This window comes from Peromyscus eremicus, chromosome 18, assembly GCF_949786415.1.
Source record: "Peromyscus eremicus chromosome 18, PerEre_H2_v1, whole genome shotgun sequence".
NCBI lineage: Eukaryota > Metazoa > Chordata > Mammalia > Rodentia > Cricetidae > Peromyscus > Peromyscus eremicus.
Genome location: NC_081434.1, coordinates 33,211,447 through 33,238,331, shown reverse-complemented (window position 1 = coordinate 33,238,331; position 26,885 = coordinate 33,211,447). Strand labels below are relative to the sequence as shown.

Below are 26,885 nucleotides of genomic sequence, written 5' to 3'. Positions count from 1 at the left end.
ATCAGAAATTTGTTAAACAAGTCCAAGCCCACTCCATTCATTTATGAATGTTGATCATATTCTTATACATTCTGTATATCTTCAGATTTCAAACTTGAGTGAGCATGGGGGCTAGAGCATATATGGCTCAGTGGTTAAGGGCACTTATTCTTGCAGAGGACCTGGGTTCAGTTCCCAGCACCCACACATGGGCTCACCGCCATTCATAACTCCAGTTCCAGGGGATCTGGTGTCCTCACCTGACCTCTGCAGGCATCAGACACGCACATGGTGCACATTCATACAGACAAAACATTCATACACATAAAATAAATTAAAGTTTTAGAAATTGAGCTTCTTTCAAACCCATTTTTAGAGATTCATAATCATTGTCTCATCATCAATTTTTAAAACAAGGTTTAATTAATAGTAACATCGGTTGGCTTAAAAGTTGCTATATAGCCGGGCGGTGGTGGCGCACGCCTTTAATCCCAGCACTCGGGAGGCAGAGCCAGGCGGATCTCTGTGAGTTCGAGGCCAGCCTGGGCTACCAAGTGAGTTCCAGGAAAGGCGCAAAGCTACACAGAGAAACCCTGTCTCGAAAAACCAAACAAACAAACAAACAAAAAAAAAAAGTTGCTATATAGCCAAGGATGACTTTGAATTTCTAATCTTCCCGCCTCTCTGCCCTAAGTGCTGTGGTTACAGATACTTGTCACCACGTCTTGCTGTTTTGTTTTGTGGCAGAGTAGTCTTGATCTCATGACCCTCTTGCTCAGCCTCTTTTGAATGCTGGGATCATAAGCCTGTGCCTTACTCCCCGCTCAGTTTCTTTGATGTAATTGTTATTTGTGATACTATAAATTCAATTCAGGGCTCATGCTAAGCAAATGCTCTACCACTGAACCACATCCACAGCGCAGAGTTAGAGTTTTAAAAGCATTTTTATTTTAAAAGAAAAGTTTGAGGTTCCCCAAACGATGTTTCATGTCTTCAGTAAAAACGTAGTACAGTTGATGAAGAGGTTTAAAATCTCCATCAAATAAATAATAAAGGTGATAGCTTTAGAGTGAAGATGCCCTGAGCTGTACATAGTCATTTGGAAAGAGGAAAATATGATAGTTGTAGAGGCAGAGAAGATTGGCTTATGAAAAAATAGGACTGTAGATGAGCTGGAGTAGGCAGGAGGAAGAGGAGGCATTACTGTCCAGGGTCTGTCTCATGAAGAGAAAAAAAGTAAGACCTGAGGTTGTAGGTCAACAGTCCAACACATACTGAGCACATACAAGGCTTGGGTTTGTTCCCCAGGATGCCCTCTCACACCAATATTATAGTGATCTTGGCAAACAGAGCCCCAAGAGACCACTCTCCATGTCTCAGGACTTCTGCCTTCAAGGAAATTAGTCACTGATTCTGGAGATGAAGCAAGTAAAGAGTTTGAGATGAAGGATCTTGATTCATGGAGATTACCCACCTTCAAAAAAGCATAGAGTAAATAAGCAGTGGCCAGTGGGATGCACTGCGGTCAGAAGCAGAGCAGTAAACGGCGTGGCCAGCAGCTGCGGGTAGACTGTACCAGCAGGGAAGGAAGATAACGCAAATACACCCTTCTACTCTACTAACCTAAACAAAGATGCTTACCCTGCACATATGACAGGGACATTCTGAGACAAACAGAAAAGATGTTGAAGGAGACACCACACTCTCCCAGAGATAGAGAGCCAAACTAAAGGGTAGAGTCATCAGCATCTCTTAAGGAGATGACACCCAGAGAGTAGAATTGTAGAGCTTGAGACCAGGTAACCAAGTAGCAGCATCTTGACCATTTATCCACTCAGTCCTAAGGTTCTCAACCCTGTTTACTATGAACTGCAGCAAGCCAGAGAGAACCATCAGTGTGTGCTGTGAGGATAGTGTCAGGTGCATAAGTTCTGGCATATGGTAGGTGTAGCTGAAGTTTTCTCTGGTCCTGCCCAACCCCACGGACTTCACAGCTGCTTATAAAATAATCACTCAGAAGCTTATATTAATTAAAACTGCTTAGCTCAGGCCTACCACTGACTAGCTCTTACATTTAAACTCAGCCCATTTTTGTTAATCTGTATGTTGCCACATGTTCCATGGCTTTACCTGTGTGCCGTTACATGCTGCTCCCTGGACAGTGGGCTGGACTCAGCCTTCCTGTTCCCAGAATTCTCCTTGTCTGTTTATCCCGCATATACTTCCTGTCTGGATACTGGCCAATCAGCATTTTATTTATCAACCAATCAGAGCAACACATTCACAGCATACAGAACATCCCACAGCAGGTAGGGATTGCCATATAAGTAAACCCTACTTTCATTTATAACAGTGATAATGTTGGGAGTGTGGCTCAATAGTAGAGCCCTAGCCTAGCTTGGATGAAACCTCAAGTTCTATCCCCAGAATATCTTACAAACACACACACACACACACACACGTTTTTGTTTTTGTTTTTGTTTTTAAAGATTTATTTATTATGTTGTATACAGTGTTCTGTCTGCATGTATGTCTGCCGGCCAGAAGAGGGCACCAGATCTCATTACAGGTGGTTGTGAGCCACCATGTGGTTGCTGGGAATTGAACTCAGGACCTCTGGAAGAACAGTCAGTGCTCTTAACCACTGAGCCATCTCTCCAGCCCTCACACACAATTTTTAAGTAGTAATATTGAAGAGAAGCCATGTTTAAGGAATACAGAGACTTCCAGGATTGGTGCTAGGTAAAGTACCCAAAGCCAAGCACCATAACGCAGAAACATAATCCCAGCATTCAAGAAGCAGAATCGAGATCAAGAATTTAGGGGACGGTGGTGGCACACATCTTTAATCCCAGTACTCGGAAGGCAGAGGCAGGTAGATCTCTGAGTTTGAGGCCAGCATGATCTACAGAGTGAGTTCCAAAACAGCCAGGGCTACACAGAGAAACCCTGTCTGTTGTTTGAATCTTAGGTGGTGTTTTAATAAAAAAAAAAAAAAAAACAAAACAAAAAACCCAGAGCTAGATATCAGGGTGAAAGCTGAAAGATCAGAGAAGCAGAACATCCAGGCAGTAGTTCTTACCTGTACAAAATCCTCAGCCTAAAGAGAGAGAGCGAGTTCCTGTTTCCTCACGCCTTGTATACCTTTCTCTGCCCTCCCATATTCCTTCCTGGGGTTAAAGGCGTGTATGCCTCCCAAGCAAATGCATGAGATCTCAAGTGTTGGGATTAAAGGTATGTGCCACCACTGCCTGGCTCTGTGTCTAATCTAGTGGCTGGCTCTGTCCTCTGATCCTTAGGCAAGTTTCTTAGGGTTCACAATGTATCACCACACCTGTCTCCAAAAACAAACCAAGCCAAACAGAAATAAAAGGATCAGGAATTTAAGGCCAGCCTTGGCTACATGAGCAATAGCTCCTTCACTGCTGACCACTTGCTTACACAAAGCTCTGGGAGAGCGTGGTTTCTCCTTTACCATTTTCTGCTTGTCTCAGAATGGCCCTGTCATATGTGCAGGTAAGCATCTTGGTGTGGGCTAGTGAGAGTGGAAGGGTGTTAGCCTCTGCTGCCTCCCCAACAAAGAGTGGTGGGACCTTCCTGTCACTGTAACAGTTACCTTTACACACGTCCTTTATGGAGCAGTCTGCCTTGGATGGGGCACAGCCCCAGCCCCAGACAGAAGGTAGACTTAGCTAGGTATGGTGGTATATGCCTGTCATCCCAGTATTATCCCAGCCGAGCAGGATTGTAGGTTTGAGGCCAACCTGTAATTACAACTTTGAAGCACGGCCTAGTCTAAATAAATAAATAGCCGGGCGGTGGTGGCGCACGCCTTTAATCCCAGCACTCGGGAGGCAGAGCCAGGCGGATCTCTGTGAGTTCGAGGCCAGCCTGGGCTACCAAGTGAGTTCCAGGAAAGGCGCAAAGCTACACAGAGAAACCCTGTCTCGAAAAACCAAAAATAAATAAATAAATAAATAAATAGATGCTTTTCTTTTATATCTAGCTATAAAGATGCTGTGGTTGGAACATTTTTAAAATGCTTGTGGAAGGCAAAGGGTCAATACACATTACAAACCAAAAATTGTCCCATGAAGCTAAATATCCCAGCATGCAAACTGATCCCTGCAGTTTCCATGCTAAGGCCTGGTGTGCTTCTGTGTGGCATTCTTCCTCCCTCCCTCCCTCCCTCTCTCCCTCTCTCTCTTATTCCTCTCCCCTCCTCCCCTCCCCTTCTCCTCTCCTCCCACTCCCTCCCTCTCTTCTTACCCTCCCTTCCTGTCCCCCTTGCGCTACTGAGGATGAAATCCAGAGCTGCTCATTTCTCGTATTCCTAATCCAGATCTCTTTAAATCAGTCCAAGGGAGGAAGGCTGGACCCCAGCCTTCTTCCGCTTTTGTTTTGGTTTATTGGTGTTAATATTGAACCAGGGCCTTAGGCATGCAAAGTATATGCTGTATTATTGAGCTATACTTCCAGCCTCTGGCTCTCAAATAATTATTTCTCACAACTCCTGCTTGCTTTATCAGAATCATTTTCCCCAAGACAGTTTATAGTAGGAAAGACCTTCACTACTAGGTAAAGTCCTGTTCTTGCCCCTGTAAACTTCAGCAGAGTAATTCCATCTCAGCAAGCCCTGTGACACGGGATCTCTGGCTCCTTAGGGTTGTTCCTTGTTTGTTTGTTTTGTTTTAGCCTGTTTTCCCCTCACTGAATCTTTTTTCCCCCTTTGGTTTTTTTGAGACAGGGTTTCTCTGTGTAGCTTTGGTGCCTGTCCTGGATCTCGCTTTGTAGACCAGGCTGGCCTCGAACTCACAGAGATCCCCTAGGCTCCGCCTCCCGAGTGCTGGGATTAAAGGCGCACACCACTGATGCCTGGCTCCCTCACTGAATCTTAATGTCTATAGTTCTGGTTACTCACAGGCAGCCAGGGCTCCGCCCACCCACCCACCCACCCCCAGGTTAGTTGCTGTGTAGTAGGTCTTTTGTCAACTGGAGCTGCTTAACACTGGGATCTGTTTGCTTCATTAGTAATGACCAAATACCCTTTCTATTCCTGCATATTTTAGATGCCCTAGCTGTTGTTATAGAGGTAGCCAACCATGCCAACGACACCATGAAGCAAGGGGTAAGTCTGGAAGTCAAGGGCTGGTATACTATGGAACCTGGAAGCACAGCCATCACATGTTTTACATTGCCTCTCTGCAGGACAACTTTCAGAAGCTTATGCAAATTCAATACAGCTTAAGTGGACACCATGAAATTGTGCAGCCTGGGCGGGTAAGTGTTTTAGAATACCTCCCACAGTTTAATACAGTGTATTTAGGCACTGTCTGTAGCTACTTTTATTTTAGTTTTGAAAATGAGTTGTGTTACTCTTCACTGACCCAATATGCATTGTTCTATCCATTCAAAACACTGTGCTATAAGTCACAGTGACAAGCAGTCCAATTCAATTAGGAGAGAGGCAGAGGAGCCCATGGAGTTCCAATAAAGTGATTTAATGGGATCATTTGATTTTGTAGTACCAACTGAACTCACACAGTTTTGAAGGCCGTGTCGTTTAAAATCTATCGAGAGGCCGAGAAGGGAAAGAGATTGTTTTGATGCTCCTCATAGAGCACAGAAGTGGTCTAAGAAATGAATTCAGGAAGTTGCCACATGTAATTGTCAGGTCATTGGATGTGCCTCAAGGTCAAGTACACACAGGCAATTATGTGTTAGTCCACAGAGTACCCCTGGGGCCAATCCAGGATTTATGAAACTGATTGTTATGTATGAATGCTTTTAAAATTTATTTATAATTTTTGTTTTCTTTCCATTTTTGTCTTTTTAAGAAAAAATAAGTTCTATTTGTGTGTTGTGGGGGGTTGTTGTCAAAGGACAACTCCTGGGAGGCTTCCCTCCTTCTACCATGTAGGTCTCAGGGATTGACCTCAGGCCATCAGGCTTTGCGGCCGTTACCTTTACCCATGGAGCCATCTCACTGGCCCCTTTTTATCTTCCTTGAGACCGTCTCATATAACCCAGGCTAGCCTTGAGCTTCCTGCTCCTCCTACCCATCCCCACCTCTCAAGTGCTGGAATCACGGGATGGCACACTACCACATGCCTGGTTTGTTGAAGTGCTAAAAATCAAGCCCAGAGCTTCAAGCATGCCCTGCAAGCTACTGAGCACATGGTCACCCTCTTTCTCTCTGAAAAAAAAAATATTTAGTTGTTCATTTTTATTTTATGCATGTGAATGTTTTGCCTACATGTGTATAATGTGCACCACGTGCCTCTAGTCCCCTCAGAGGCCAGAACAGGGTGTCAGATCTCCTGGACCTAGAGTTACAGGCTGTTGCGGGCTGTCCTCTGCATTGGCACTTAGTAATCTTATCAGTCTTATCCCCTGAGCCATCTCTCCAGCTCCTCACCTCCTGGTTTTTAGTCTCATTTCCAAATCACCCGTAGGGCTTAAAAAGAAAGCACCCTTGTAAAGGTCACAAAGAAGCAGTTCTGGGAGATGCTGAGAGGAAGTCCTGTGTGTTGTCGTTGTGTGGTGACGCAGGGCTAACTGAGTGTTTGCTTGGCTGAATTAGGTGTTTCTCAAGGAAGGCACTCTGATGAAGCTGTCTCGGAAGGTCATGCAGCCCCGAATGTTTTTCCTGGTAAGAGGCTCTGTGTGTTTGACATGTCCGGGTCCGGGCTTAATGGAAGGCAGGTTGGGGGATGAGCTCAGTGCACTCCGAGGCTTGGTGGCGTTGGGGGCAGCCTTCTCGCTTGTTTCAAGCATAGGAAATGCTGATATCTAATTTTATTTTAAATTTGGAAGAATTGTTTTAATCCATTATTTATTCAGGCAGATTGTAATATTTTCGTGTGATTTAGAATCCGTAAAACATTAAATCTCTACTAGAACTTGAAAATGAAGCACAACTGCTTTTAAATTTTTCTGACAGGTAATCTTTCCCCTTTATCCTTGTGCGTTATTAATACCTTGGTGGCTGAAATTGGTTTTGTAAGTGGCTTTGTGTTCTGTTTCTCCCTCCAGTTTAACGATGCCCTGCTGTATACAACACCCGTGCAGTCTGGGATGTACAAACTGAACAACATGCTCTCCCTGGCCGGGATGAAGGTCCGTGTGCTTTAGTACATTTTTCACTTACCCAAGCACGTGCAGAGAAGACCCCGTGAGATAGTTGTCTTTCTCACGCCCCCTCATTCTTCTGTTGGCTGCTGCTGCTTATGTGTTCATCTGTCCATCCCTGTCCGTGGCTCGCTCTTCATTAATTTATTCAAGGGATAGTTATTGAGCAGTACTATAAACAAAAATAATAACAGATTCGGTAAGAAAAAATGTGAAGATGCATTAAAGGATGATTCGTTTGGTCTCTGCCTCTTCCCAAACCTCCCTCCTGTGCCCTGAGACTTTGCGGTGGTGCGGACATGGCTCCTGTAAGTACACGGTACTGAAGAGCACTCTGCAGGCACACTTCACACACAGTCAGGAGAGCGGAGGGAGCGTGGCAGCACACACTTGCACTCTCACCCCCTGGCAGGAGGAGGCAAGAGGAGCAGGAGCTCAGGGGCTTTCTCTGCACACAGTGAGTTTCAGGCTAGCCTCGGCTACTTGGGACTCTACCTAAGTATAACAGAAATAAGTAAGTAAAGATTAGAGTTTAGAGCCAAAGACAGGTTGGTGGTATATACTTTTAATCCCCCATCCACAGGAGGGTGAGCTTGGATCATTTGAGTTCAGGAGCTCAAGACCACCTACGGCAGCATAGTAAGACTGTCATCTCAAATGTGTGTGTGTGTGTGTGTGTGTGTGGTCTTTTTAAAAGGCTTTGTTTGCGGTTGTGCTTTTATTTTGTTGCCCAGGCTAGACTATGTAGTTGAGGTTGGCCTTGAGCTCCTTATCCTCCTGCCTCCATCTCCCAAGTGCTGGAATCACAGATGTGAGCAGCCATACCAAGCTTTGTATAGATGGAGTCTACTCTGTAGCCCAGGCTAACTGAGAAGTTGAGATCATCTTCTGCCTCAGCTTCTGGAGTGCCGAGAGCCTCCATAGACAAGAAGAGCATCTTTCGATAGGTGTGGTTGGTGTGCTGCTTTAGATAGACAATGGGAAGTGCCAGGTGCTCCATAGTGAGACCCTCTCCCAAATAAAACGTAAAACAAAACCCACCACCTGAGAGAGAATCAGGGAAGCCTTTCTGGGGAAAGACAGTGTGGCTTAGGCATGACCCAGGCCCCATGCTAGGACACTGGGGAAGGACATTCTGTATGTAGTGTGAATATTGTGACCTACAGCTTGGAGATGGGGAAGTCGGGCCTGCATGTGGAACCCAGAGTAGATGGCAGAGGACGGTAGATAAAGCGGAGTGAGGAGACCGGCTGTGGACATCAGTAGCCAGGGGTCTGGGCAACTTCAGCTACTGTTCACATGTCCCATGTGCAGCAGGCTAAGTTTGACAGACATTTGTACCCTCTTCCAGGTCAGAAAACCCACCCAAGAAGCATATCAGAATGAAATAAAGATTGAAAGTGTGGAACGTTCTTTCATCCTCTCAGCCAGGTGAGTGTGTGTGTGTGTGTGTGTGTGTGTGTGTGTGTGTGTGTGTGTTCATCACATAGTCACATCCACGTACACACATACTTGAAATGACATTTTGCCAGTGTAGCTGGCTCAGATAGTTTCTTTATTTTAATTTTTAACATGTAGGTCAGCTGCTAGGTATTTTATTTATTCCTTTTGTAAAACCTCTTCCCATTTGTGTTTGTATTATCCCATCAAGCACATGACAGAGCTGATAGGGAAATAGCAGTGTTCCTCTAATAGAGTAGTCATGCTGGACTTGTTATGCTGGGCATCTTTTAAAATTATTGCAAAGTCCTCTCTAGTTTAACACAACGTGTTTCAGAACACTTGGTGCTTTATACTTTACTAAAAAGATTTCATGTATCATTAAGGTCCGTAATCCATGCAGTAGGTAATATATCTATTTCTGTAGTACTCACAATATTTCATTTTTTTTCATTGTTGTATTTTCATGATCTATATAATATGTGATCATTGATGTTAGCATTTAATTGATTTTGGGCACCATGAGCATGCCTACGTGATGTTGAACTTAATTGAGTAATATTTAGTTTTCTGACTCTGAACTGAGTGTTTCCTTATATTTTTCCCTCTGCCATGCCCTCCCTATTTTGTCAGACAAAATAACCCTACAATGGCCTGTACGTGTCCAACCAAAAGGAAGAGTTAACAAATCTCTCACTTGAAATCAAAAGCTAGAAGTGATCAAGGTTAATAAGACGGGTGTGTCAAAAGCCCAGACCAGCTGAAAACGAGGTATTTGGGGCCAGTTGGCAAGGTGTAAATGGACAGGAAAAGGTCTTGAGGACAATTGAATGTGCTACCCCCCTGAACAAATGAGTGAGAGCAGGCTGATGTTTTATGGGGGACACCCGAGTCGTGTGGATAGAAACCAGTAACAACATTGTCTTAAGCCAAAGCCTAGTCTGGAATAAAATCCTTTTCGGTTCTGTGAGTATCTAGAGGGGTGGAGACACTTGGGCAGAAAGTTTGAGGCGAGCGGGGGCTGAGGCCTGAGGCTTAGGTCGTGTCTCGTGACATGCAAGCAGGAGGTGCTGAGGTAGAAGCTGCAGGGAGTTACCCAGGAGATGTAGCTAAGGAGACTGAAGAAGGTGGCTATGCCAGCCACAGGTCTACGTAAAGGAAATAGCCTTCCTTTAGTAGACATGTGCCTAGAACCTTGATAGCTAGAGAGAGTCAGCACCAGGCTTCCAGCTTATGTCTCCATGCATGCTATCCTACGCCACATCTTTCTGCCTCTTTCAGGGAGCTCCTCTACCTGGACTTCATTACCTCATTCAGTCAGTAATACGGAGCCTCTGCCTTTGGCTAAGCATTGTGCTAGGTACACATAGAGGTACAGTGGGTGATTAAAAGAGCCTTTCTGCTCTAAGCTTGTATTCCACTAGGGCAGACGTGTACTTAGCTAATATTAACCCAAGTAAAGTAAGGATTTCTGTAATGAAGTAGGATACAGGAAGAGGACTAATTGTTATGAAGCTGTTAAGCAAGCTGGATTTAGCAGGGAAAGGACATGGAGATAGGCCTTAAAGGCTTCCTGTGTTCACTGACTTATGAAGGGTAGGTGTTGGATAACTAGGCAAAAGGAAAAGCAAGGGCCTCCTGGTGATTAGGAACAGTGACTTCAAAGGTTCTAAGGTAGAAAAAAGGAGCATGTAGTGTGAGCTAGGAAATGATACGAAAGGCCGCCAAGAGAAACTTGAAGGGTCTGGTAAAGTAGTATGCAGAACCATCTTGTAGATTTGGGTCTGTAGCATAAGAGCCATAGGAAAGCCACTTAATGGTTTATAACAGAGAATAATGTGATGAGAAAATTTCACTCCTGTGTGGACAGCACTTGGGGAAAAGTGATTAATTGAACACAGAAGGCGAAAGAAAGGATTATTCATCAAGAGTTGACAGGCATTATGGGCTGTAGGGTGATGATGCCATTCCCTGTGATAGGTAGCCCTTGAAGGAGAGCAGTCTAGAGATAAATCAGGGGTTGGCATGCACATTGAACATGTGGATGTCATCATGGAGCCTCAGGCATGCAAGGATTTCAGTGTCAGAAGGATGCCTGGGCTGATGTATATGTGTGAGTGCCATCATTCTGGAGATGGCAAAGTCTGAGACTGAATGTGGGTGCACAGAGAGAACTGCACTTCCCCGTGAGACTCTTGTCATTCTTCAGGGCCTGGCAGCCCTCTGCAGGCTTGCCCAGGCACCTAAATAAAAGGGTGTCCCTCTTCTATGCTCGCATTCACCACAGTAAGGTGGGAACCCTTAGCCAAAGCAGATTTTCTCTGTCCAGTTCACACCTATCAGAATTGCCCAGTAAACATAATTCAGAAGAGTCACAATAATATGGCCTTCAAACATCAGGCATTGCACCTTGCTATCAGCACAAACAGTAGTGTGGTGAGGTCTGATATACCAGAAATCCCTTCAGCTGGGCAGTTTTTCCTCCCAGTAATTCATTGCAATTGAGAGGAAAATAATTTTACATGGCAAAAATTTGCCTTCTGATGATGTACACATTCTATAAAAAACAAAGTGCTCAGCCTGTTTGTCAGCTTGAGGAAGATGTGGATTCTTCTGCTCATTGTGTTCCAAAAGGCCTAGGATGTCAGCACTGGATGCTTCAGGCAAATGTGTGTGGTCTGTAAGAAATGTGTTATCAAGAGCTGGTAAACATTGTCTTGGCAGAAGCCCACACGAGAGAGCGCCAGGAATGATTAAACAAAAGAACAGCATATGTGACATGATTTGTACAGTCAAATCGCATTCCTCATGCTCCCAGGGCTCCAGAAAAATCCAACAGCAATTCTCAAATTAGCCATCTGCCTCTCTGTTTTCAGTTACTTTGAGCAAAAAGTGGGCGGTGGGAGGAGAGCTGGTAATGGTTCATAAATGTTTGCTCAGAAGTCTCAGTGTCTGTTCCTGTGTTGTAGTTCTTCAGAGAACACACACCAGATGGTACTGACCTGGTGGTGAAAGGCTCAGCCCTTTACCGCATTTGGGTTTCCTATCAGCTCAGGACTCAGTAACCTGTCATTGATAAAGCCAGTTTCTAATATTGGTGACCCACAATTTGCTTGTCTGCAGGTGGTGACAATGTCTGCTAATGCAGTGGGTGGAAGTAAGATCCAGTGGGCATTCCAGGGGCTCTGAAGATGAGACATGATGGCGTTTGGGAAGCATTTAGTGCTGTTGGATGAGCATAGTAACTGTTAATTGACAGTTGTCTTTGGCAATAATGCCAGAATAGTAGAAGTAACAAACAGGCAGATTTTATTTGGTTTATAAAGGAAAGTGTTATTTCTTGTTTTGTTCTTTGTATATAATAAAATTTGGGAACTTTCAATTTTTCAATATCATTTGTAAATTCTTCTGTCAATATGAATAAATAGACTGAATGGCATTTATCAGGGAAGTACGTTCCTGAAAATGTTTATTATGGGAAAGGCAAGTGTTCTAGTATCTTCTACAGTAACAAGAAAGCTAGGGCTGTACTAGGTCATTGTTAGAGTTCTTGGTCTAGGATTCCTGAGTTCCTCCTGGGAGTGATCCTCCAGCCCTGGCAAAGGGGGAGGAAGACAAAAACAATCCAAAGAATAGTACCCTGTGCCCTTCCATGTGTCTCTCTGTTCCCATTTGGAGTTTAATTTAATTTTATTTAATATTATTTTTAATTTATTTCGTTCATATATGATTTGTTTATATTATATACAATATTATATACTGAGTATATAATATATAAAAACATAATATAAAATTCAATATATGTTACATATTGAATTGTTTATACTTAAAATTAGAGTGAATACTACAACGAGCTGCAGAAATCAAGACTCTACCGCTGGCTTTCTTGTTTGACATTTTTCTAAAGTATTTTAAATCTAACTGTAGTTGTCAGGTCATTTTGCATACTTTCATATCATGCTCCAAAAAATATGCGGATTTCCTTATATCATTATGCTCCCATTGTGAAGGAATTGTTTCATTAGGATAGATTTTGAGTCTCTTCTCTCTTTGCTCTCCATGTATATGTATAGATTATCATATTTATATTACCTAAAGTGTGTCTGGAAGTTTTGAATATGCAAAACAAATTTTAACTGACTACTAACTGTCTTGACACCAATAATGAATGGGGATAAACCGAAGAGTTTTGGAGGAGAGGCATGGTTGAAAATGCAAAACTAGAATGCCCTTTTCTAGGCAGGCCTCCTCTTCTCTGGCCTGTTCATACTGGAGTTGGGTTAAAGGGAGCTCTGTGATGTAGCGCCCGTGCTACTACCGGTTCACCATGTCCCAGCAAGGGGCTGAGGATTAAAACAGAGACAAGACAGCAGGTCATTCGTCTCAGTAGAATGCCGTTTATTGAAGGGGGGAAGAGGCCTTAAATACAGGCTTACAGCACAGTGGGAGAACCCTAGAGGGCAGAAGTTTGCTACAGATGTTTTACATACTTGCATCCTAGCTTTTTACACCAATATGCAGGATACACAAACAAGGGACCTCCGGTAAGCTGTTTAGGAGGAAGGAAACCGGCAGGGAATTAGCATAGGGAGGACATCTGATCAAGGTCAGCAAGCAAGGCAACAGCTACCCAAGGAATGGGGGTCAGGGCCCAACAGATTCCCCCTTTACTAAAAAGAAAAATGAGCTTCTGTCTTAGGTTACATGGGATGTCAGCACATCACCTTACTCATCATGGAGACACCTGCCCAGGCCACGCAGGCTCCCTGTTTTAGGTCAGTGGGTGCCCCAGGGATTACCCGTCACTGAATGCTCATTATCATACAGGCTCAACCAAGTGTGAGCTGTAGGGTTAACTGCTGCCAAAGAACTCAAAGTGGCGCTGGGCTTGCAATCTGTGTGTTCGACACAGAAAAGACTAACAGAAGTCCTAAGTCAACCATAGCCAGTAGGCTAAAGGCAAGTGAGCCATTCCCTTCCTTGGTACCCAGGAGGGTGTAGGAGCAGAGGGCTGAGAGGACACTTAGCAGGTAGGTGAGGAGAGATGAGCACTTAGAGCAGGCGGAGGAGAAGCAGCCAAGAGACACAGTCTAAAATTTGGAGTCGAGTATGGTAGGTGGCAGAACCCAGCAGAACAAATGATTCATACCATAGGCGATGTCTGTGAGGGTATCGGCACCAGATATGTGAGAGGGGGTGCAGGAAAGAAGCTGCTGACATGACCACTCCATGACATAGGAAGGTTTATATTGTACGAGAAAAGGGGGTGGGAGAGGGGGAGAGAGAGAGAGAACAGCCAGAGGTGTCTGGAAGAGTCCAGAGCAGAGAGAGAAAGAAGTGGTTGGACATGGCCAGGGCTAAAGAAGTGGAGGAGTGTGAGACAATGGAGTAGAGCAGAGAGAGTGAGAGAGTGAGAGAGAGGGGTGGGGGAGTAAGTGGGAGTGGGAGGTAGAATGAGAATGTAGCAAGAACAGTGTGGGGAACAGGGGAGAAAGTTTGCCATTGTTAAGAGAACAAATGGGTATCTGGAGGAAGGAAGCCTGGGCAAGTGAAAAGGGCTAGCATGCTGTCATGGACTTCGACATGTATAACATGTCCTTGGGATACTGAGGGAGCCTGGGGGCCAGCATGGGCTTTGATGTGCAACCACAAGCAGCCATGTGTCCCTGCTGCCAGAGGTAAAGAAAATGATGCCTTTTGGAAGGAATCCCCTTTGGACTGACCGGAGGGTGGTCTTAGTTGCCAGGGGAGAAGGAAAGGGAGAAAGAAAAAGACAGAAGGACTCAGTGCTGATGTCTTCTCGATGAACCTTTGCCCCTGTCAGTTCTGCCACAGAAAGAGATGACTGGCTGGAGGCCATATCCAGGGCAATAGAAGAGTACGCCAAGAAGAAGATCACCTTCTGCCCCAGCCGGAGCCTTGATGAGGTACTATGGTCCTCTCCTGCTAGGCTGGCTTCAGGGGTTTGCTTTTCCTTTAACTGTAGAGTACATAGAGTTTTAGAAAGGAACGTGTTTTTCAGAGATGGATTAGAGGAGGTATGTGTACTCCTAGTTTCTCCTAGTCATAAGACTTAAGTGTAGGAAATTTATTTACTTGTGTGTGTGTGTGTGTGTGTGTGTGTGTGTGTCTTTGTGTGGGGGGGTGTGTTTATGGGGAGGGAGTGTGTGTCTATGTATGTATCTGTGTTTCTGTGTATGTGTTTCTGTATGTATGTATCTTTGGGGGGATGTGTATGAGGAGGGAGTGTGTTTCTGTGTGTGTGTGTGTGTGTGTGTGTGTGTGTGTGTGTGTGTAGGGATTGTATGTGTGTGTGTGTGTCTCTGTGTATGTATCTGTGTGTGTGTTTATGGGAAGGGAGTATGTGTCTCTGTGCATGTCTCTCTGTGTGTTGTAGGGATTGAATTCAGGGCTTTCCTCACACTAAACATGCGCCCCACCCCAGCTCTATCCCCAGCTTTCTCCGTATGGAACTGGGAGAGCAGGAATAGCTTCAGGAAGAAGCTAATCATCTCAGTGTCATGAGCATCTTTTGCAGATAATTTTGCAACAGAGGATTTTCAAATGTATTTAATCCTAATATACTGAGGACTCAAAAAATGCCATGGCCCTCTTCCCTCCCACCTCCTTGATAATGCCTTCAGCACTGGGGAAGCCACTGCAGAGACTCGATTCTACCACAGGCAGTGTGCTCCAAGTAACCAGAAGTCCGTCTTCTTCCACAGGACTCAGACAAGAAAGAGGAAGTTAGTCCCCTTGGGTCAAAGGCTCCCATCTGGATTCCTGACACCAGAGCCACCATGTGTATGATTTGCACAAGTGAATTTACCCTGACCTGGAGAAGACATCACTGCAGGGCCTGTGGGAAGGTCAGAAGGAACAGTATCTATCGCTGTCATGATGGTGGTGTCTCTGGGCGGTGTCTCTGGGCCGTGCACAGTGGGGAAGTAGCCCCTCAGAAGTTGTTGTAGTATACGAGACGGAAAAGCAACAGTAGTGAAAACCACAGATGTCGTCTTATCTGTGTGTTTGGGGTTGGAGTAGGGAACACTGTGGGAGACTCTCCTTTCTCTACTCTCCACCCACAGTTACAGTATCAGTGCAGCCACAGAGAACCTGTTTTTAAAAATGAAAACTAATCCAGGCATGGTGGCACATGCCTGTAAATCCCAGCCCTCAGAAGACTGAAGCAGGGAGATTTCAGCAAGTTCAAGGCCAACCCTTTTGTCTTAAAGAACAAAACAACCCCCAATTTATTGATATTACAGCTTAGTTTTTTAGCCATCTTCCTGTAGACAAGGATCAGTAGGAAGGTCCCTGTATTTTTGCTGGCCTGGAACTCACTTTGTAAACTAGGCTGGCTTTGAGCTCATAGAGCTCCACCTGCCTCTTCCTCCTGGATGCTGGGATTAAAGATGTGTGCCATCATGTCTGGCCCAATAAATCAATTTAGAAAGAGAAAAGATTTACTTTGGCTTACACTTTTGGACTTTAGTGCTTGGTCAGTTGGCCTTAGTATTGGGTTAAGACAACACGTCATGGTGAGAGCATGCAGTGGGCAAAGCTGTGTACTCGATTGTTAAGAGTGAAAAACGTGGAAGAAATGACCCCACAGTCCTCTTGGAAGGTATCCGCCGTAATGAACTTTTAAAAGTTCCTGCCACCTCCTGCTAGTGCGCAAGTGGGTCTTTGGATCCAATCCACACCGAAGTGTAAGCTTTCATGATTTCTTTAGCAGAAAGAGCATTGTGATAGAGAGCTCCCCCAAGGGTGAAACAGGATCCTGTAACCTGGCAGAGCTGCAGAGCGGTAGTAGTACCGTGGCAGAGACAATGTTTAGGCTGAGGGGGTGGTCAGTGAGCCTGAGAGAAGTTCTTGCACTCTAGGCAGTGTTCCGGAGGCTTGTGTGCGCGTTAGCTCTGCTGAGCACATTGTCTGTGAAGGAAGCATTCGGGGCTTATGTGGAGCCTCTCTATGGAAGTGCTCTGTAAGTTAGCTCACTGCCGGCCAGACCACCACAAGATGAGTGAGAGTCAGTCACTGTCACACTGTGTTGATCAATGGACAGTGGTGTAAACTGCAGCCTTCCTTACGGCTTGTAATCGGGAGTGTTTCTGAATGAAATCATTGCAATGTGTTTTCAGATCGTGTGCCAAGCCTGCTCGTCAAATAAGTATGGCTTAGATTACCTGAAAAGGCAACCAGCAAGAGTGTGTGAACACTGCTTCCAAGAACTGCAGAAATTAGGTAATACAGAAGTGAACGCTTCGCCTGAGTCGCTCCCTCCTAAAAGAACCATGTTTGGCATGAAGCGTGATTGCCAGACTTGTCTTGATTTCTAGTATACTCTAACTTGAGTTTTATGGCAATTCCATTAACAATGAGAAATGGTTTTACTAAGAAAACTTATTATTGAATGATTACTGATGAAATGCTTAACACAGTTAAAAGCTAACTTTAATTTGTGAGCTGTTTCAAAGTTTTGGCTTATTATTTTTCATTTATGTTCTTTTAGATTTATTTATTTATTTCTGTGTATGAGTGTTTTGCCTGAATGACTATAGTGACCACATGCATGTATGGAGCCCTCAAAGGTTAGAAGAGGGTGTAGGATCCCCTGAAACTGGAGTTAAAAATGGTTGTGAGCCACCATATGGGTGCTGGGAGTCAAACCTGAGTCCTCCGCAAGAGCAGCAGGTGATCTTAACTCCTGGGCCATCTCTGTAGCCCTTGTTTTTCATTTTTGAGATAGATTTTCTTTTCTTTCTCTACTCCACCCCCTGGAAGTACAAGGCCCCGAATCCAAAGCTGTGCACATCTGTGTTAAGTACTGTACCACTGAGCTACTTTCCCAGTCTCTAAAATGCTTTCATCTGCAAAGTAATTGAGCACAGGAGCATACAGGCTGGCACTTTGTTAGTGAGTTCTAGCTCATTAGATGATTTAGAGAGAGTTTTCTGTATACCTCTATTTACTTATTTATTGGTAGTTTCCCTTTGTAACTCAGATTAGCCTGGCACTCTCCGCCTTCCAAGTGCTGCCACCACACTTGGCAGGTTCGAATCTTTGAACAAATACAAGGTATTTTGTATCTGCCTGTTCAGTGTCTGCAAGCTTTATTTGCCCACAGACAAAATAAACTCAGCTAAGAGGAATGCTCAAGTTTGTATTTTAAATTTCGGAAACTTATAGGCTCTAAATTCTGAAAACGTCATCCTTTATGTCCATGAAGAATAGTTTCTCTTTAGGAAAGAGGAGTATTGTATGAATAAACCTAGATGCCAAGCTGTTTTAGAGTCCCTGTTTTTATAAGTCAGTAGTTACTGTTTGTATACGTTTTTGTAGACCCATTCATCTATTCCTTGTCAACCTTTCTCTTCCTTTCTCTGTTCTTTGGCTATCCCAATGTGAAATGTTAACATTCACCTCTCACCACACACCTCTCCTTGGTCAGTAGACCTTGTCATTTTATTTCAGAAAGTCTCACTCATCTTGAGTCCTTCGTGTCAACCTTAACAAGGTCTAGATTACTCCAGTAATGTCCTTCTGCAAACCCCTCTTCCTGCCTATTGCCTGCTCTGTTTTTCTAAACTCAGTCTGGGAGGAATGTGGCTTAGTAGAAAGGACCCGCCCAGCATGTGCAGAGCTCTAAGTTTGATCCTCAGCGCCATGTAAAACAGAATTATGAAACAGAAAACGATTGATTTAGAGCCAGGTGGTGTGGCTCATGCTTGTAATCCCAGCACTCGGGAGGCTGAAGCGAGAAGATTGTCATAAGACCAAACTGTTCATATCCAATCACCCCACCCCCAGCCTAAACAGCATTCCAAATTACTTAGAGGCACCCCGGCCCCGTTTTTTCCCTCCAGCTTCATTATTCAACCAGCAGATGCTCTGGTTCATACATCTTTTCCTTTGTCTAAATCAACCTCGTTAAGTCGGTAGGGAAGTTTGTGAAGTTGATGATGTCCTTGTAGGTTTCAGAATTCTTGACTTATGGTTTATTGAGATAGAGTCTCATGTAACTCAGGTTGGGTTGAGCTTGCTATGGTAAGTAAGGATGCACCTTGAACTCCTCGTCCTCCTACATCTGGGATGACAGACATGTGCCACCATGTCCATGTCCATCACGGTGAATCTCTACTTCATGTTTTGGTACTGAGGATTGAACCTAGGGCATTGTGCACACAAAGCAGGCACCCTGTCTCTGAATGTGTCCCTAGCTGTTTCAGAATCCTAAGGACACAGAAATGGGATCTTGTCATATGGTTTGTAGTTCAGAAAGTCCATTATGTAATCAACTCAACTCCTGCTCGGTTCTCGTTTTCTGAGAGTCCTTTCGTGGGTATTTGGTACATCATGGTTGACTGATTTTAGTAGCAATGCATGCTTGCTTACCCTTGCTCCATGAGCACGCCTGCTCTGTTACAGATCACCAGCTGCCTCCTAGGATTGGATCTCCTGGGAATCACAAGTCCCCCTCAAGTGCCTTGTCATCAGTCCTGCACAGTATCCCATCGGGGAGGAAACAGAAGAAAATCCCAGCTGCTCTCAAGGAAGTAAGTGTTTCCATTGAACTTGACGGGGCTGATTTCAGAAAGAAGGATGTCATTTCCCATTACTATTAGGACGTGAATTTTAATACTCTGGTGGATATAGCAGACGCCTTGCAGTCTTTTTTCATCATCCTTATGACCCGAGTCGATGACAAAATGGTTGCAGAAAGCTTTGGAGAGCACACCCATGCTTATAGACTTCATCCTGTAGGGTACGGACTTGAGAATGTCCTAAGGAAACTCCAGTTCTCCAGACTCCAAAAGGCAGTCCAGATATTCAGAAGTGAGCTCAACCTGGACTGTAGGAGGCTTTTTGACAGTCTGATAAAAGGCAACATTCCTCAGGAACTTGTGAAACTGGTTCCCATCTGCCAGAGGGGGTCATTTTCCTTACCTCTGGCTACAGGGGAGCCTGTCAGTATATCAACGCACAGCTGGCCTCCAGGCTTCCTCAGTATCACAAATACCTATTACACATTTCAGAGTTCATGCTGGCATCCGAGCCCTCCCTACCTCCTCCCCTGTCCTCAACTCAGTCCAGCCCATAGGCTTCTTATAACTCAGTTATTCTCACTCTGCTCTCTCTGTTCTCCACCCCTGCGATTCTCCTAACTCTAGCAAGTAGGCCTGGCCATGGTCAGTCTCCTTCCTTCCGTCTCTGCTCTGGACCCTTCCAGTTGCCTCTGGCTGTTCCTATAATAAAAACCTTGACCATATCCTGGAGCCGTCACGTGGGCAGTCTCTTTACTGCACCCCCTCAAATCCGGAGCACACCCAGTGTCAGTCTGAGATGTTGTGATGGTTGTTGCTTTCAACGGCTAGTTGTAACTGTGTGAGTCTCTCCCTTTACACACACTCTTTAGTTGTCCCCACGTTGGAAGGATTAGTTGCTGCAAAGGTCTCCTGTGGAAACATAAGCTTGACCTCAGCCCTAACTTAACACTTTCCCTGGACTATTTAGATGTTAAAATATTTATAATGCATGGGCTGGCTCAATTCAGCAACTCTTTCCATATCTCAATTTTGTTTCTGTTTCATTAGCGTTTAAAAAATTTTGAAATTAATAGGGCATTATTCGGTCTATCTCTAGGGGGTCCTCCTATCCCCCTTCTGTTTAACAAGCATCTCTTCATTAGGTCTAATCTATCCATGTAAGCATTTTGCAATTTATGTTCTAACAAGGCTAATTGTTTTTCAGTCTTAGCTATAAACTGTTTTGGAATGTTTAAATTTGAGTCACCTTATAAAATTTGAAACAAATTGGTTAATTTTTAGTAGACAATCCAACTGTAGGCCGCAACCACTTAATATCATCTAATAATTTTTGAAAATCATTAAGAGCAGGCAGTCTATCACTCTTAATCTGTATTTTTTATAGCTGAATTTTTAGTTTATTTAATTTATAGCCTAAATAGTTAAGAGAATCTCCTGTTCGTATTTTTTTTTTTAAGGAGAAATTTGTAATCCACAAAAGGGTAAATTTTTTCTGTACTACATTAAACATTTTTTTCTAAGGTATCTGTATCAGAAGCAGCCACTAAAATATTATCCATATAATGATAAATAATAGATTGAGGAAATTGTTTATGTATCATTTTTAGTGGTTGATTTACAAAATACTGACACAATGTTGGGCTACTGGCAGTGGCCCCTACTCTAAATTTGGACAGCCAATTTCTATTCTACCTTGTCTTTGTATAACCTGTATAGCCTGTAATCTATCTTTTTAATTTTTTCCGATGCTCTTTCCAGGAATATATCTCAATTTAACATCAATTTACGAGCTGTTTCTGAAATTGTAGGAATATTAATTTGAGGTCTCCATTGTTGTAACAAATCTCTTTCTTATAAATTCATGGCTATATCAGTCATATAAGGCTTTAACATTTTTATCTGTTCTTTAGGCTCTATACATTTAATCCATTCTACATTGTTTTACTTGAGATAAAGTTCAAGTGTCTACAGATTGAGTGGAGACTTCTTATAGAGGCCAGTTGAGATCCCAGTATTCTTGTGAAATTATAGATACATCCAGCACCAGAATCCAGTAATCCTTCAATCTCAGTCCTACTTAATTTTACCTTAATTTAGGCTATTCATCATTGATAACTGTTTGCCAAAACACCTTTTTTTTCTGTACTTCCAAAGCCTCTAGTTTTACATATAGGCACCATTTTGTCTTTAAGATATGGAAGCAATAATAATTGAGAAATTCTATCATCAGTTTTTATTTTCATGGTCCTTTTTACATATGCCATCTATAAAGGCATTAAATACAATCACTATAGGATTTTAAGAGGTAACTTTAGGCAATACTCTGGAGTATTTTTATAAAATCTTAAAAAGAGGATCCTTTTTTATAGATCCCAAGTAGCACATTAATGTAAATCGCCCATTATTAACAATATGGATCAAACAATTTATCTGTATTTTACTTACTGGAAAAATAATTTTGTAACCTCTTTATCAGTAAGAGATTATTTTCTATGGGTTTTTATCCTAGCAATCACATTATTTAATAAGCTAACAGCCCAATCCGTTTCAGGTGTTATATTTCTATAGAATTAAACCAAGAATTTCTAGAAAGCAACTTAAAGAACAGAGCCACATTCTCAGTAATGATCAACAGACAAGAGCATACCTAATATATAGTTCAAAATTATGAATCCTGTTCCTTTAGTTTATCTACCATGGAAATTAAACATTCATCCAAACATTTATTAGACACTCAAAAGAAAAGAACATCCTTTATACATTGAATGATTAATATCTCTGGAAATTTAAGTAGCATTGACTCAGCATTCCATGTCTTGACTGTAACCCTTCTTTACCAGAAGTTGGGCCTTTTAAAACTTCCTCTTTCTCCCATGAAGGGACTAGTAATAATGAGTTATTCCCACCATAAGGGAAAAACAGAAAACATTTCCCACAAAGGGATCTTTAATATTGAGTTATTCCCACTCTGAGGAAAAAATAAAAAACATTTAAACCAAAGTTAAGCAAACAGACAACAAAATTTTAAGTTCTGGGCTTGCTGTTCAGCCAGCAGCAGTGAGGACCACCTGTTGATTCTTTGTAATTCAGATACTGTGCTTGCAGGCAGAAAGAGCTCAGAGTTTTAGCTATCCTGAAATGTTTATATTAGAAAGAGCCTTTTCTTCCTCTCTTCCTCTATTTCTAATGGGAGGAGGCTTTTTTTTTTCTTTCCTTTATTTTTCTTTCATGGGGCCTTAAAATCTTTAGGCCTAGTTTCAATATTTTTCTCCTTTTTACCAGGAAAATCCTTTTTTCTTGATTAAAAATTTTCTCCCTTTTCTATCAGGAAATTTCCTTTCCTTCCCTCTTCTCTATTGGGAAGATTTCCTTTTTTATTTTCTTTCTTTCCCTTTTCGAGAAAGGTCTTTTTCCTTAATTTATTTCCTGACTCAGGAGCCATTTTTTCTATCTTTAAAAATTGTGCAGTTACCACTTTTTATTTTGACAAGCATTAAGCAACTGTACATTTTGTTGCTCCTGAGATGGGGAGTTTAAATTCCCCATGACGCTGCCAATCCTGGAATCCTTTTACCCTGAGAGTGCTTCCTCCAGTTCCTAAGATGACCAGCTCCTCTGTTCTTCTTCAATGGATCCTTTTCCTTCTTTAAGCCCCACGTTGGGCGCCAAATGTAGCTGTGTGAGTCACTACAGGGGTGTGTGGGTTCACACGGTCAGTGGAATGAAGACACAGAGGCATCTTAAGAATGAATCTAGCCTTTCATGGCTGCAGGGGGGTCCAGCCTCAAAGGACTGAAGCAAGAACCCTTCGCCTAAGGCAGTTTTATTTCTTTCCAATACAGTTTAGCCAGTTAATTTCCATATTCTCAAAACAACCTGAAAGGGGCCCCCAACAATACAATGCCAAGTGCAAATTCCTCAATTTGTGGAGTACCACGGTTTCCTGGTTTCCTGAATCAAGTTTTGCATAGGCCTTTGTATCCTTGGAAGACTGAGAGACAGGATTCACATGGAGGGCTGCAAGGGAAACAAAAGGTGTCTGCTAGACAAAAGATGGATTAGGGCCAGGTGCTGCTCTGGAGCCAGGCCAGGTGCAGCTCCGCAGGAATGCCCCTGTAGCTAGTGGTTGCAGGAACTGCTTTCTGTTGTGTTGTTTGTTGTTATTGAAAAGTAGCCTGTGAGCCACTGAACTGCACGTGGGACTTGTTTCCCCAGGTGTCAGCAAACACCGAAGACTCTACCATGAGTGGCTACCTTTACAGATCCAAGGGCAGCAAAAAGCCCTGGAAACACTTATGGTTCGTCATCAAAAACAAAGTACTCTATACATACGCCGCAAGCGAGGTAAGATGGATGCCTAAGAGTGACTTTGAGGCCTTGTTTTAGTTTTGTGGGATTTGTTGGAAGGTTTTGCTTTACCGGGATCTGAGGGTGTGCATGGGGGCCCTGGGCATGCCAAGCAAGCACTGTTTTAGGCGCTGGGAGGTGGTGGTGCTGGGCTTTCATCTGTGGTTTTTTTAAGACAGTGACTCACCAAATAGCCCAGGTTGTCTGTCCTCAAAGTCACAGTCATCCTCCTGCCTCACCCTCTCCAGTGCTGGCATTACAGGTATAAGCCACCATGCCCGTTCTGTTACTAGTACTTTCAGTGCAAATAGTTATTCTTTCTTTCCAATGAGCTCTTACTCCAATGTTAGAAATTTCAATGAGTACAGAAGTGCAGGTGTTTCTGTTGTCATGTGACTGCTGTTTCACACAAGACAGGGACTGCCTCTCGTCTAGCCTTTTTTCGGTGTCCCTAGCTTGTCCTGATCAGGCATAGCACAAATGAGATGAACTTTGTCATAAACTGTCTCTAGCTGCCCTGATCTGTGTTCCAGTCACCTAGGAGGGCCTCCAGGGAAGCCAGCTATGGTAGCACATGCCTGCAAAGTAGCCATTGGATGGTAGAAGCAGGGGACGCAGGAGTTCAGGCTCGGCCTCAGTTACAGGAGGAGTTTGGGGCCACCTCGGGTTACGTGAAGCTCTAGAAAGAAGGAGGACCAGGCATAGTGGCCCACACCTTTAATTCCAGGGCTTAGAGGCAGAGTCAGGTGGATCTTTGTGAGTTCCAGGCCAGCCTGGGTTACGTGGTGAGTCAACAAACAAAGTGTTGGTATAGGGAAAAACAAAACCTCTGGAGAATCCAGGCAGGAAAATCACTGGGTTCCAGGCCCTCTTAGGCCGTAGAGGGAGAGACCCTGTCTCAACAAACAACCAGCTGGAGTCCCAGAGTCCCTGGGTGGGGTCTGGGAAGGTCACCTGCTGTTCTAAGTGTTCGGTGTCTCCATCCATAAACGGGAAGTAAGGTCACTGCCTGCTTCCTCTGGCTGCCATGAAAGCAGTGGGAATTTCAGTGGGTGTGAACAGGCTGAAAACTGGCAGGTGAAAGCAGTGGGAATTTCAGTGGGTGTGAACAGGCTGAAAACTGGCAGGTGAAAGCAGTGGGAATTTCAGTGGGTGTGAACAGGCTGAAAACTGGCAGGTGAAAGCAGTGGGAATTTCAGTGGGTGTGAACAGGCTGAAAACTGGCAGGTGAAAGCAGTGGGAATTTCAGTGGGTGTGAACAGGCTGAAAACTGGCGGGTGAAAACAGTGGGAATTTCAGTGGGTGTGAACAGGCTGAAAACTGGCGGGTGAAAACAGTGGGAATTTCAGTGGGTGTGAACAGGCTGAAAACTGGCGGGTGAAAGCAGTGGGAATTTCAGTGGGTGTGAACAGGCTGAAAACTGGCGGGTGAAAACAGTGGGAATTTCAGTGGGTGTGAACAGGCTGAAAACTGGCAGGTGAAAACAGTGGGAATTTCAGTGGGTGTGAACAGGATGAAAACTGGCGGGTGGCCGGTAGGCGGCTCACTGCCCTTGAAGTAAAAATAAGCTGCTAGGATTACTGGGTCGTGTATTAAATTGAGCTATATGGATCTAGACTTTCCAAACCGGATGACATCTCAATCTAAAAACCTATCTTCCTTTGTCTGTTTTTAAATTAGGATGTGGCAGCTTTGGAGAGCCAGCCTTTATTAGGATTTACCGTCACGCAAGTCAAAGACGAGACTTCAGAGTCCAAAGTGTTTCAGTTACTGCACAAAGGCATGGTGTTTTATGTATTTAAGGCAGATGATGCCCACTCCACCCAGAAGTAAGTAATGCAGATTTCCCTGTGCCACGCACGGGAGAATCCAAGCTGTTGTTTTAAATGGTATTTTAAAAGCACAGAGAGCAACTCAGAATTTACATCAGAGATCCAAACTAGAAAGATCTAACCTGTTATTCAGATGATTTTTAAGCAGAAGAGGAAAGAAAATGGGTAGTCCTGTCCATAGTGTGTGTCCACATGTTACCTGGGAGGAAGCTCTTGGAGCTCTGCTCGGAGGGCGGTGGAAATGCAGATGTGAAGCCCGGCTTCAGTGAGGGCAGCGATTCCCCAGCCAGTTGTTCTGTGGACTGCAGGACTTCAGACAACTGCTGGCTAGCTTACGGCCATGCAGGGAAAGTGAGACGCGTTAACTGACTCACGGGCGGTCTCCAGGGACCGAGTAGAAGGAAGCAGGTATCATTTTAGATGCTCGAGACCGAAGCAGTCTCTTCAAAATCCCAGCAAGAATCTTAATTTGAGGTGCTAGGAGACTGTTTAAGCTACAGGTGTGTACCCGTGAAGTGAAGGCCCCCTCTGAGCAAATGGCTCAGCTTACCTCTCCTCACATTTGATTTTACTCCACCTCACAGAGCACACCGCTGCCTGTGGGTTTTCCCAGCAGGCTTTCAAGTGACGTGCTTGGGATACAAGGGAGTGCTTTTGAGTAGAGGCAGGGTGCGCACTTTTGTAGGCAGTTAGGAGTTAATGTGCTGGAGTTGCAGATGTTCCTGGGTACCAGCCAGGCCCAATGCTACACTTTTAAAGAGTCCCCCTGCCTCCGTCTGCTTTAGGATACGCAGTAATGTGCAGCTGCTTATCCAAATGACTCCTTCTGGGTATTGAGAATTAAATCGCTCTTTTGTGACAAGGTTTTATTAGATTCGATTTGGGGTGCGTGTGTGTGTGTGTGTGTGTGTGTGTGTGTGTGTGTGTGTGTGCACTACATGTGTGCCTGGTGCCTGGTGGAGGTCAGAGGGGATGATCAGGTCCTCTGGAACTGGAGTTACATACAGATGGGTGCTGGGAGCTGAGCCTGGCTCCTCTAGAGCAGTCAGTGCCCTTAAGTGTTGAACATCTCTCCAGCCCCTGTGGGACTTGTTAAAAGTATTCCGTTGCAGTATAACATAAGCCATTTGCACCTAAAATTGGAAGTTTTGGAAATCCTATCCTTGAAATTGGAGCTGAATGTGTTACGGACCACTCTGAGATTCAGCGATTTCAGATGTTCATCGCTTGCTCCAGTTCTTCCTTCTGTAATCTGGTACCGTAAGAAGTCCTTTGCCAGTAAGTGCAGGGGTGGGGTAGCTTTCAGGGAGTCCAGATAACAAAGAGTGAACGGGGACCGCACAAGCGTATTCCGAGCGACTACAGCTGTGCCTTGTCAGAGGCAGCTTGGGGAGTCAAGAATTTGTGATGACTTCTGTGAAATTTTGGAAAGCTTTTGTATTATATGTAAATTCTTGATCTTAGAATAGACTAAATACCAGATCAGCTCCCTTTCGTTGAGAAATTTGGAACAAGTTTGGTTTAGGGGACATGTAAGGGGATTTTTGGTTGGTAGATTTAGGGGAAAAAACAGGCACATAGCTGTTTTCCGAAACCCACTGAGTCA

The 26,885-nt window shown here is 44.0% G+C and overlaps 1 protein-coding gene across 1 annotated transcript in view; it reads left to right on the top strand.

Moving 5' to 3' along the window:
* Fgd6 (FYVE, RhoGEF and PH domain containing 6) overlaps positions 1-26,112 on the top strand; it is a 117,156-nt gene extending 91,044 nt beyond the window's left edge. Inside the window, exons 10-20 of the mRNA XM_059245122.1 lie at positions 5,049-5,107; positions 5,188-5,259; positions 6,563-6,631; positions 7,015-7,098; positions 8,462-8,541; positions 14,375-14,477; positions 15,276-15,419; positions 16,695-16,797; positions 18,982-19,109; positions 23,316-23,444; positions 25,128-26,112. Of these exons, the coding sequence (XP_059101105.1) occupies positions 5,049-5,107; positions 5,188-5,259; positions 6,563-6,631; positions 7,015-7,098; positions 8,462-8,541; positions 14,375-14,477; positions 15,276-15,419; positions 16,695-16,797; positions 18,982-19,109; positions 23,316-23,444; positions 25,128-25,280 (1,124 nt within the window). The 3' untranslated portion in view covers positions 25,281-26,112. The remainder of the gene's footprint in view (positions 1-5,048; positions 5,108-5,187; positions 5,260-6,562; positions 6,632-7,014; positions 7,099-8,461; positions 8,542-14,374; positions 14,478-15,275; positions 15,420-16,694; positions 16,798-18,981; positions 19,110-23,315; positions 23,445-25,127) is intronic.
* The last annotated feature ends 773 nt before the right edge of the window (positions 26,113-26,885 follow it).